This window comes from Stegodyphus dumicola, chromosome 3 (assembly GCF_044657685.1).
Source record: "Stegodyphus dumicola isolate Sdum_Otavi_A_Nest chromosome 3, ASM4465768v1".
NCBI lineage: Eukaryota > Metazoa > Arthropoda > Arachnida > Araneae > Eresidae > Stegodyphus > Stegodyphus dumicola.
The window spans coordinates 134,248,502-134,261,858 of record NC_140770.1 but is presented as its reverse complement, the minus strand read 5'-3'; the positions used below and the strand labels follow the sequence as shown (position 1 = coordinate 134,261,858).

At 33.5% G+C, this 13,357-nt stretch overlaps 1 protein-coding gene across 5 annotated transcripts in view; it reads left to right on the top strand.

Annotated features, from left to right (window-relative positions):
* Positions 1-11,620, top strand: part of LOC118204104 (cysteine-rich secretory protein 2-like) — a 134,340-nt gene extending 122,720 nt beyond the window's left edge. For all 5 annotated transcript variants that reach the window (XM_085813336.1, XM_035376422.2, XM_035376425.2 and 2 more), the window contains exons 7-8: positions 2,096-2,187; positions 5,429-11,620. In XM_085813336.1, coding sequence (XP_085669462.1) covers positions 2,096-2,187; positions 5,429-5,571 — 235 coding nt within the window. In that variant the 3' untranslated portion in view covers positions 5,572-11,620. The remainder of the gene's footprint in view (positions 1-2,095; positions 2,188-5,428) is intronic.
* The last annotated feature ends 1,737 nt before the right edge of the window (positions 11,621-13,357 follow it).

The window sequence follows — 13,357 nt, the reverse complement described above, 5'->3', positions numbered from 1 at the left end:
TATAATAAAATATAATAAGGGAAATATAAAGACTGCATAAGGATGAGATCACTAGAATAATTAAGTTACACTTATAAAAGTTGGTTTAGGTATGCAGATTTTTCAAGTTGGCGTCTTAACAACAATTCATCGTCTTGAAAATTTGGTGTCCTTCAAATTTCTCATGTGTAATTCCTCGTATTCCTTCATTCAAATTCCTTATTTCCTTCAAATTCCTCGCATGTAAGTTTCAATTGAATGCTGACCACCATTTATAAAACGCCACCTCATTTAACGCAACCTATTAAGGGAGAAATGTGTAGGTTTGCGGTTATGATCCCAGAGGAAACAAAACTGCTTGTGTTTAAGCTCTACAGAAGTACTTTGTTTATTTGTAGTCGAGCCCATATTTCATGGAAGAACGGTTACCAGAACTGGAAGGAGGTATAACGAAAGTAGTCAAACATCATAAACCAACCACGATTCGTTGAGTTTTAAACCAATATTGAAAAACATAGACAGGTTTATGTCAGTCAAAAGCTTAGAAAACGGGGTTCCAATAACAAAATGCCAACAGCTTATGAACGTGGTCTCGGCTCATGGAAGTTTCTTAAGAAATCCAGCATCTCTATCCGTCAGATTGCTGGAAAATTGAAGATATCAAAATACACTGTTCATTGAATTAAACGAGATCTAGGTATGAAATCCTACGCCAAATAAACGGCTCCAAAATAGAAATGGTAAAGATATTTGAGCCAAAAAAAAATGCCCTTGTATATTTCAGGATAAAAATTAACAAGAAATATCGATGTTGTATATCATAGATGAAGAGCAATAACTATGTTTCTGAACTAGTCTTTCTTTAAAGAATAGTAAATGGTTCCGCTTATTTAAATCAGTGCATTAGAAGAAGTCTTGATTTATTTCAACAAACAGACTATCAAAGGGAAGATATTGTTAAGGTTTATGTATTTAGTTTCCTATTTTTAGTAGAAATGAAATTAAAATTGTTTTATATTCCCGTACAATGCATCACGAGACTTATTTTTGAAGAGAAAGCCAGACAGAAAAATTTAAAATACAGGAGCACGCGCTTTTAACATGAAATAAATAGATATCTCGTAATTGTACTCTTTTTCTTTCCAGAAAACTCGAGAAACAAAAGTCACCAGAATGTTCTCGTGCATGATTGAGAAGCTTTAAAAAGTCGGACAAAAACATCTCAGTTCAGTTGTTTACTTATTCTTGTTGTTGATTGTAGCGAATTTGCGGTGAAATCGGAGTTTGAATTGAGTTCTATTTAACGTTTTAGTAGTTCAAAATATAACTACTGTGAGATATTGTGATATTGTAGGAATATCTCTGAGGAAATTTCAGCCTTTTGCTTTATTTCTTGAGATAAGAATAAATTTTATTAACCTTTTATCGACTTGTGCATTCATTTCATTATGAACCCGTACTCACGCAACAATATTTTGTTTTGGACAGACTTATCTACCAGATATCATATAAAAGCTGTAAAGCAACTAAATTAATTTTGCGTTTAAATAATGCTCTCAAACTTGAGGCATCGTATGGTTTCGAGCGTTATTAAAAACAAATATTCCTATGAAAAAACAAGAAGCTTAAAATTTTAACTCAGTTCAAGAGAATGTAACCTCTGGCCTTTAAAGTCAGTTTCTGAAGAAAGAGTACAAGCGTGCGTAAGGAAAAATAAAACATACTTTGCGAAGGTAAACTGAACCGAATTTGTCCAAAAATTTAAATGTGCACATTAAAAATGGACTTACTTAATGATATTCTGATTCATTTTTTAATTTCGTAGAAATTACTCTAAAAAACCGTAAATTAAATTTGGCTGATTGGTTAATTCTTATCCAGGACGTTCTTTAACTGCTGTTCCAAAATAAATGTAAAGTCAACCAAGAATTGTAAACTGTAATTAAATATTCCGTTTGTTTTTAGAGAATCAGATTTATGTTTTTAACCCAAGATATGCAATGCAATTCGATTTTTACTCAAAACTGTCTTGCAATTCAACTTCATAAAATTTATATGTTTTATGATAATAGTGTATGGAAAATGATATCGAATTTTGCAATTGTTTTTCTTCCAGAGGTAATGATCCAAGAAACTTAGGCAAGCCCTACATTGCTGGAAAACCTTGTGAAAAGTGTCCGAAACACTGCAAGTACAAGAAACTGTGTAGTAAGTAATTATGAACATGCTCTTGCTTTATATTCCTTGTTAGATACGATATAACGCATATTTCACTTTGAGTTTACCTTATTTGTTTACCTTAATTGTTCTATAATGTAAAAGAAATTTATAATTTGTTCAATATTAATTTATTTATACACTGAAGTGCCACTGAATTAGGGATAGCTAGTCAATAACGAGTTGAGCCTCCTCTGGCCTTTATAATGGCTGCCAAACGACGAAGCATAGATTCAAAACGTTTCTGGAAGCATTCTACGGGAATGGCTTGCTAAACATCGGATAGAGCTGTCTATAGTTCAGGAAGAGTCGCTAGTATTGTGTGATGAGATTTCAAACCTTTCTCCAAAACATCCGAAAGATGCGCAATAGAATTTAAGTCAGGGCTTTTAAGTAGCCAATTTATGTCAGAAGAACGCTTATCCAACCAGCCAGTAGCCAACCGGGACCTGTAAGAGGTACAGTTATCTTGTTGGGATACTCCATTTCCGTGTGAATGACAAGACGACATAAATGGGTGGAGATAATCGCACAGTAACTACGTACAGAATCATATTGAAGGAGGTTGGTACAAGTACCAAAGATCATCTTCCATTCCATAGATATTGTTAGATATACTACATTTTTTAAATGACTTTTGAATGTTCTCGGATTTAATTTCTTTCTACGTTTTATAATCCACTCACACACTATTTTTAGACTAGCATGTCGCATTTGGTCTCCTTTTCCTTGCCTTCGATGTTCTCTTGAAATTCATGCCTTCAAATGATTGCAGAAAGAGAAAACATCTAACTACTAACTTCCCATTCATTCAGATCGGTAGTGCATTCTTACCTCAAATAATGTCTACCTTTTCTCGAAAGCCTAGAATAACATTCTTGTGCACAGCTGCATCGTGCAACGCACCGTCAACTATTTAGTACCTTAACCATTTCCAAGACACACATATTGTTCCCCTTATCGCTTTTTCACTTCGGTATACCATTGTTCGAAAGTCTGGGAAAAATCTTCGACTGAATGACTTCAAGAGATAAGAGCATCATTCATATATCTTTCAGTTTTCTTCGTAATGAAAAGGATTCGCGTTATACGGCGAATGTATTTAAAAACTTTAAAATAATAATTTGAAAGTATAGGTGCTATCTGCCTAAGAGTAGGGATGCCTTCGTGGATCACTTTCTGAAGGAAACTGGCTCGTGTACACGTTACACTTGGGAAAAACTACGAAAACGCCCATGCAGCCAGTCCGTTCGCGGGATTCGAATCTCGGACCGAACTATCAGTGTTCAACGACTTTACCGCTCGGCTGCTGGTCGGCCTGGAAGAAAAGGAGTCAAGGTACAAAGGGGAAGGATTATTTTAGTATTATAATCAAGAAAATACCATTTATTCATTGCTTTTTGTTTCATTCTGTCATCACCAGAATGCAAATCATACCGAGTTTAAATATGCAACGAATTTGTAGTATTGAGATATGGATGTAGACACTCATTATTTAAGCATTGGCAATGTGGGTGTTGTCCAGCCACACTAGTTATCCAGATAATTACACCCCACAGCGCTCACAGGTGACCTTGCCAGGCGTTGCTTGCAATGCTTTGTAATGGTACCACACCGCGGACAGTGCCTTTTTTCCCATTATATATACATTTATATTTTCACAGTTGGTGCCTTTTGCACTTACATGCTATGGAGGACATCTCTAGGTCTGCTTACAAAAAATGATCCTTGGACAGGAAGTTCATTATATTTATGATTTTTTTTTCTGAGATGGATGTCCTTGATAGCATATCTTATAAAAGGATTCATTTCACTTTCTGAATTCGGGACTTATAATTAAATAATGCTCAGCTGTGAGGGAGCATTTAAATAAGTAATGTTCGGGACTGCCTCTTTCTCCACATATACACAGGTCTGATGTTGCTAAGTTCCTTGCATAAAAGTACGTGGGAAAAGGGCCATGCCCTGATAGTAACCACGTTATTTCTCTCCTAATTAAACTGGATGCTGTGCCTACTTTTAGGAACAATTGATATATCTATCTTTCTTGTTCGACGTTGTCCCACCAGTTCTGCCATTCAGCTTTAGATTTGTTGCTTACGATTTTTTTAAGGTGAGAGCCAGGCATGGCACTGATAAGTTTTGTGCATTTTGATCTCTAGCTGCTTCTTTGTCTAGGATGTCAGCTTTCTTGTTGCCTTTTGTCCCTGCATGTGCCTTCAGCCAAGTGACAAAGAAGTGTAGATTTTGTGATGCTGAAGTTCTTTCTGTAATCTCTTGGATTTATTTCGATCGGTGGTGCGGGTTTGCGATGGCATGCATGTCTGTAAAGATAAATGCTGTTTTTAGGGAGTTTGTGATGCTGTATTTTATTGCTTGAAAGAGCGCTTCTGATTCCGCGTTGAATATAGTGTTTTGTTGATCTAGATGGAACTACTGTTCTGTTGTCGAGTTCAACTCTAGGTAGATTTTGATTGCGATGCCGTTACCTTCTTCTAGGCCGGAACCGTCTGTATAGAGTTGGGGGAATTTCTTTTCGTTTACTTCTTTTTCATGCTTAATGCGATATTATTTTTCTTTCCTGGGTGGTACTCATATGGTGTGCCGGTGTCTCGTACTTCTCTGCTAAAAGTTCTAATGATTTGTGGTTCTGCTCATATGGCTGCCCCGTATAGGGCAGTCTTCTCGATTACTGTATGGTAGATGAGGTTTTGGATTGGTCTGTTCATCCCTCATCCTAATCCGTTCATTTAGTTTTCAGATAGCATCCAACCAGATTTTATGGCATCCAACCAGCTTTCCCACAATGCGGTGTTAAGGTTTACAGAAAATGGCAAGGAAAGACAGGGTTGCCAGATTTGGCGCGAAATCGCCCATTTGGTTATAAAATTGGCAATATACCGTAGACGCGAGACCGGTTTACCCCAGAATGTTCTCGAAGACATGTCAAAAGTTATATAAACCCTGTCTGTATGCGGAGTAGCTGTGAATCTTGCTTTTATCGTGAAGTGTATCAAGAGTAATCAATTCCTGTTAATTTAGATTTAATAATAACGAGACAGAATTCGTCTTATTTTCAAGTCCTTTATATGCCCTGTACCATGTGTTATATTACTTGTTTTATATGTCATATATAATTATTAATGTTTTGTTTTAATGTCTATTTTATTCTTAAGCTATCTTTTCTCTTCTCTGTGGATCTCGAAATTAATTACCTGCATTTCCTCCGCAGCGAACAGCTGTCCTTATTCTGATTTTTGGGTGAACTGCGCAGAGCTGAGCAAAAATTGGAATTCTTGGCTGTGTGGTGAGCTCGGCAACGAGCGTTACAAGTCCTGCCAAGCGACCTGCAAATGTCCGAACGCTATAAAATAAATCTACGTTTATCTCCTTAGAAGAAAATTTCTGCGTGTAAAAAAGAAAGCCAATCTGTGGCTGCATAATGCCAGTTATTGAAGATTTGTTGCTTTCTAAATACAACAAGTTCAAGAACAGTTACGGCTGACAAAATCTGAACCACCATCTTCATTTTAATGAGCGTTTCAAATTCTGAAACGTGTGCTTGTTAAGTAGGCTAGAGTGATATTTGTAAAACGTAAACACATTCAGTGTTGCTGTTTTCTTGCTGTTCTTATATTGTGCCAACTAGTTTGTCATATAGTTCCAAGAATTTTCGAATTTAAATAAGGGTTTTTTGCCGTAAAGAAAGGCTTTATTTACAACACTGCTATGCATTTCCAAGTATATCTTGTCGAAAAATCTTAGATTAATATTGGAATAATACGTTCTATTTAAGATTGACACACTCTTAAATAGAACGAAATGCAGTTAATTCGAGCTTTACGAAGGGCAGATTAAACGTATTGCCTGTTAACTAGGCCCTGTTAAAAAATTCATTAAAAATAGAGTTTGATATATTTATGAATATATCAATGCAAAACAAAACTGTCAACAGAAACCTCAAAAAGGAAAATTAAAAAGATGTAGGATAACAGCGATGACAGCAGATAATGCAGGACTTAGAAGAGAAGGGCTAGCTCATAGAGCTTTTCCCCCTGAAGCAGAAAGTCAGAAGTGATGACGTAGCCATGATGACACTGAGCGCGCCAATATAATTCACAGCTTGGAAATTAGCGTTTTTGAACCAGCGTTTAAAATGAGCTCTGTGTGAAAGATAGCTATAATTTGGAAGAGGCAATGTTACTGCTTTATGCATTTTAGACTGAACCATTAAAAAATTTAATAATGCTTACTCAATTTTAAAATAATAGATAAAATGTGCTACTCTTTTAACATAAAGTTCCGTGGTTTTTTATTTTTATTTGCAGGTTTTTTTTATTTAATGCACGTTTATTTCTAATCATTTCTTTATTTGCATGCTAACTGAGAGAATTTTTATGCTGCTTCTAAGATAACTTCTAATAGCAGCTATTTAAATTTACTCAAAAAACAACTTTACATTGACATAGGTTTAAGCATATATGACATAGTATATGGCAACATTTCTGCTACCTACGTTTGATTTCTTGCCTAATTGTAAATTTTACATTGTTATAATTCTCTTCCGATTCAATATAATAGATATTTTTAAAATAATTTTGTAATTTATACTTATATCTATATTACAATTAAATAAATGTATATAATATTGTTATCTTAATTTTGACAAAATAGCTTTATTCAGAGTACCTAAAACAGTTATTTAATTTTTCAAAAGTGTGAGTAAAGGAAGCAGGTCTTTTTATGCCAATTACGTTGATGTTTTATACTATTATATTTTATCTAGAATGCTAATCTAGCACAAAACCTAATCAATAATTAGTTACAAGGGATACAATAAGAATAACTTTAACAAGTACTTAAAAAAATTAGTTTGTTAAATACTTGTTATTCTTGTTGGTACTATTTTGGTACTATTCATAATACCTAAGATATTATCGATTAACTCATAGAAGTCAGATGCTTTCTGATTTCCTGTGGGGTAGAGTATACCTTTTGCGGTACTTTTTGAAAATAATGTTTTCTCTGGAGCGACTTTTTGTCTCTCGTTTCCCTTGACCATTAAATAATTTGGTTTTAGTTTGTGACACAATTTGATTTCTTCTCAATCTCTGTTTAAAAACCGCTTTAATAATATCAAAATTTAAAACAGTTACATCTTCTAAAACAAATCCTCTATCTAAAACGCGGTTTCTCAGTAATTTGAGGCAGAGCGCGAAATGAGACCTCTGATTAAAACAAACTGCACATTTTGAAAAGAACCAACTTAATCCAGTTTAGAGTCATAGCAGAATTTTCAATCTATATGCATTTCGTCGAAACTGAGAACGCATATTTTTTCTACAGAATACAAATATTCGCCTCTTTCCTTCTTTAGAGTAAGAACATTACTTTGAATTCTTGGACTACACTAAAATTTAGAAAACACTAAAAAATAAAATAAACACCATTTCTTTAATTTGATAATACTAGGTAAAGATATTCCAATTTTTTTCTTTCCAAAAATCATAGCTTTAAGATGACAGAGCTCTTATGACGATGCAACGTGAAATATTTTCACTAGTCCACCTGATTTTTTTCTTCTTTTTCAGTAATGCATCAATCTGCGTCCTTATAAAAATAGGCTTTAGACATTTTTCCAAATCCTCCGATTTGTGCTCCACCTCCCCCCAAATTTCGCTATTTGAGATTTTAATTTCTGATACTAATTTCTGTCTAGATGTCGTCCACCTTCTTTGTCGCTGAACAAACATTCTAAAATTTTTCTTTTCTCTATTTTTCAATACTTTAATACAATTTAATACAATTTTCTAAGGATATTATTTTGTTCTTCAAATTATCAATGCATTCTTGTTTATCCTTAAACATTCAGCATGATCCACATTTTCATTTGTGAGTTTTATTTCAAAATCATTAAAATTTTATTTATTATTGTCATCATCAATTTCGATTTATTATTGTCATCATAATTTGCTTTCGGCACAGCATTCCATTTCAACAGTTTATTTTTGTGGCTATCCAAACAAGCGATTTTTCATATCATCTTCATAAACACTGCATAGAAAATGTTCGCTGCAGATTTTTCCGCTCTTCACATTAATAGAATCTTCTCTTTGACATTTGCGTATCCATTCTTTTGTGAAAAGCAAACTCTCATTTGGATCCTTTGGTCCCATGAAATAAAATATCTCATCCTTTCATACTTCTGTAAGTGCTACGGCACGTTACTTCAGCGCAAAAGCCATATTACGTAAACGATACTTTACAATATAGAATTTAAAATAAAAACTGACTAAAATTACATATATATAAATTATTTTAAATATATACATTATTAATTTTCTGTTGAAACTGCTTGAAAATTCGGACAAATTGTTAATAGTATTTTTCTGTTAATTATATCAGTTATTCCTCTTTCTTATGTTTTTAACTGCGGCCACAAGTTTTCTGTTCATCGTGGGTGTCGCCAGGTCATTTGAACATGGCGTAGCATATGAAGGCTACCTGCCTAAAAGGGAGGATGCCTTCGTGAAGGACTTTTGAGGCAAATTGCCGATATTCATGTTACATATAGGTAAAACCACGAAAACGGGCCATGCTGCTAGCCTGTTCGCCTAGGCCTGAACCCGCGTCGAATTCAGTATTCAGTGATCTTAACTACTTATCTCATGGGTGCTGTCATCGGTATTACTCCGATGAATCGGGAGTTAATTGTTTTGTAATTTATCAAGAATGGTAATTTATTTTTGAACATATCAATAAATTGCTTGCCTAATGTGAATAAATCAAAGTGAGGTAATAGAATAAATGAAATTAATTAGAGCAGTTATGTTTAAAGTGCCAAACTGGGTGCACATAAACTGTTATCCTGTTGATATCAAAAATTCACCCTAGAGCAATAATAAATGCAACTAATAATTAATGCATTATAAATCATAACAATTTTTAATATTAAGCCATAATATATAAGCGAATATCTGGGAAAATGGAAAAAAAATCATCTGCTCTAAATTTCCATTGTATAAAGTAATGGTGCGCATAAGTTGGGAAAAAATATTAAAATCATGTAAGGAATAGAAATTTAATGTATCCCTTTTAAGAAAAGAGTTCATAAATGTATTCCAAAAATGTCTTTTCTTGACTTATGTACCCTTTCTCCCGATTTTTTTATTTTTTCATGTATTCCAGAATATTTTTTTTTAATTGCATAAAACTGTTCACTGATTTTCTCGCAATTTCGCAGCATCTCAGAACAGCAATCATTGATTAAAATAGCAAATATATTTAAAATTAATTCATTGCAGATGATACTCGTTTTAGCAGGTGGTGAAAGGGAGATTCGCCTTCCATGACACTGATTTCAATTCTGCACATCATTACCAAACTTTGAATTGTATACATATATTCCTAACTAATATTATAAATGCGAATGTGAGTTTGTTTATTATGCTTTCACGCCTTAATCACTTAACCGATCGTCATAAAATTTTCAAGAAATGTTTTTGATATATTAGAAAAGGTTATAATCTATAAAATGCGTGGTTTAAGCCAAAGCATTTATAGCTTAAAATGATTGTCGCTGTATAAACAATAAATGTTGAAAGTTTCATAACGATAAGTTAAATTATGTAAAAATTTGTCTGCGCGCAGGTGCGTGGCGCGCAGGTGCGTGGCGCGCGCAGGTGCGTGGTGCGCGCAGGTGCGTGGCGCAAACATTTTATACTTTACATATTACTTTAACTAATATAATTTAAAGTAAAGTAGAAAAAACCAACGATAAATTTACTTTAACTAATATTATATATGCGAATGTCAGTTTGTTTGTGTGTTTGTTTGTTACGCTTTCACGCTTAGCCATTTAGTGTATTCGCATTTATAATATTATAGTTAGAATTTTAGAATCTGTTAGTAAAAAAAAAAAACATAAGATTGCAATGTTTGATATATCCAAATCGGATTTAAAAAATTATGCAGAATAGCATCTTAACGACATCAATATGGATTTCTTTTTTAGCTCAATGAAGAAGGGTAGTATTTACTGAAATTTTACTTGGAGTGTATTTTTAACTTAAAAAATAAGTAATAGTAACTAAAATTTTATCCTGTTATCCTGATCAGGCCATAAGGAAAAAAATTAAATTATTTTCTTTTCTTTTCAATAGTCTTTGAAACTTATTTAAGGACATTAAACGCGAGCGAAGCCGCGGGTAAACGCTAGTTTATAATAAAATAGAAACTGCTTTAATGAGTAAATTTTCGGTATTAAAGTTCGGAAAACAGACCATTTTGGGGTTTATAAACACTCAGGAAGTCTTTTTTTTTTTTACATTTATATTGTTAGTGTTATGAATAATTCATCATAGACTTATAAGGCATTACTCCCGTCTTCTTGGCATGCCTTCGTGGTGTGGTGGTCTGCATGCTGGGCGCGTATTCTAGAAGACCGTGGTTTGATTCCCGGCGAAAGCGTTGCTCATTTTTCATCTTTTCTGCTTCCAAAATACCTAATTTCTTTACAGACTCAGGTAGTGACGGGTGATTGGTGAATTTAAACAAAGAAATGTAGCAAATGCTATGAAGTCTTTTTTGTTTCTCAAGAGTCACAGCCTAAATCTCAACAGTGAATCTTATATTAAAATAAATGCTGCCCCTTATTTTTACCCCACATTCTCTTATTTAAACTTTTGAAGCTAATTTAAACAAAATCTTTAAATTTTACAAATTAAGAACGAGAAAAGCATGAACGGGCTATGCTAAAAATAAATCACCATCAATTCAATGCATTTCTGCAAAAAGATTTCTTCAAGTTTACTTTTATGAGTTTGCTATCACAACTGCCATGTAACTCTTATATATAATTCATATAAAGGTATTACTTTTGTAGCTATCTTTCTGTAGTATCTAGTCATCAGATACGAGATAGAAAATCGTAAATACTAAACAGAGTTAAGCAAAGGTGTTGAGTAGTGTAGCCAATGATTCAGTATTGATAATGATGACGATGAAGCTCAGACAAAGAAAAGATTTAACGATACAAAAATATTTTAAGTATTTTGTTTCAAAATGATGATTCAGTTTGATTTTCAAAACGTATTTACTTTGAAATCTTGCAATATATTTTTATGTTTAGTTTTACGTGCGTCGCGATTTCTTCAATAATAGGCTTAATTTATTTGATTCCAATATTTTTAGTTTTATAAATAGTTGAATTCATAATTTGTTGCTTTATGTATACCTATTCTTAACGTGAATCTTGAAGTGTGTTTCTCTAACAATGATAAAACTTTTTATGGCAAGATATAATTATTGTTATTTAGTATGTGTGAAGGTGATAGTTTGTTAAGTGTTCCAGCAGTGTAAATAATGAAATGTTCTAATTTGATTTATTGTATTTTACTATTTAAAATAAAATGTATATAGCAGATGTCATTACTATTTTTTTTTCGGAATGCTAAAAGCGTTTTTACCACTCAGACATTTACTGTAAAAATTTCAAATACGCAAACTTCTAGATTGCTGTACATTTCAGAAATGTATCCTAACGTGCAAAAGTAATTTAACAATGTCATTTGGATGCATTTGCAATGCTTTCGGATACATTTAAATTTACACTAACTTTTTGCTTTATGGGATATGGGAAAATCACGTAGTTCATACTTCGGAAAGTAACGAACTGATAATGTAAGGTAAACAGCACAATAACAGATACAAAATGTACTATCACACTTTTATTCAACAAAGTACTGATTGCCATCATATAAGGAAATCACAGTCAAAGATTAAATGAAGAGTAGAGAACAGTAGCTCTTAGTAATCATCGCCTCAACTGACGATGCATGTTTTCCGCGGCAGGTTTATACTTGAATGGCTTGTTGATAAGTTCATAATGTCCTTGTCCATTTTCATGTCTATGCGGTTTTCTGCTGCTGGCATGTTACCAGTGAGTGCACACATGTCGCAAGATGTCTACCCAAACCATTCCTGATGAGTTCGATGAAATTTAAGTCTAGAAAATAAGCAGACATTTTATTTGAGCAATGTCCGAATTTTCTAACAGCCACAATGCGATAAAGTGTCACGTTATCATCCATAAAAATGAATTCGAGCCAGTGATTCTCAAAAATGTCCTCTATAGGGCAGAATTATTTTGCTAAAGAATCTTGCGTATGCCTAACAGAATTTGCAACTTAAATATTCTTCCTGCGTAACACTTTTCATTTCACGTTTGAAAGCGTTTGCGTCTCTGCAAGTTAATTTTTAAGTTCCGAATTTGTTCCTGGGATTTATTTCTGAATTTCAAGAGCAGATTCGGAACTTAAAGCATCGTCATTAATCCTTAGCTTGACCAGGAAGTTTGACCTCCTGTTGCGCTTTCCGAACGCCGATGTAAATAATTTTCAGCAGTAAGTGATTCTGTATTTTTTCAATGCAAATAATTGAAACTGTTATATTAGTTTCTGTTTCAAAGACATATTTTAGTTATATTTTGATACTGCTCTATTTTTATTTTGCTGTCTGCTTCATTATTGCTTAGAATTCCAATGAAACATCCAGTATCTTTTTCTGCTAGTTACTGAGGAGATCTACACGTATCGCCAAACAAGCAACAAGTTGTGTCACAATTTTCCATCTCCTTGAAAGATTGTTACTAAGAAAACTGAAGCAAAATTGAAATCTGTAATGAATATATGATTGCTGTTAACAGAAATAAGGCAGCTACCAGCTAGCCGGAGATGTTACAGAAATACGAAATTCTGAAAAGAAGAAGGTTGTGTGGTTTGTTTATAATAATTAACCATTTATTTTATTCTAAATCTGTACTGTCTCTTCTCTCTTTCCGTTTTACTGCCAGAATGCAAATTAGCCCGCGCATATTTAGGTGAAAATTTGAGATTGTTTACATAGAGCATGTTCTACATGCTGAACGCCACGTTACTAGTTTGTTATTCCAAGATAGTGTTCCTGTCTTCAGTGTTGCTTTATTCTTTCCAGTAGTACTTTCACATGGGTATAAGCTTTAGAGCCGACTTCCACGTTTAAATGCCCTGTGTAATATACAACTAAGCTAACAGATACGTAGATTCACTTTTGAATTTCATATTCTACCTTGAGTTAACGCCATAAATGCTGGCTGATTTTTAAGCGCCAGGCGTGCCTACTG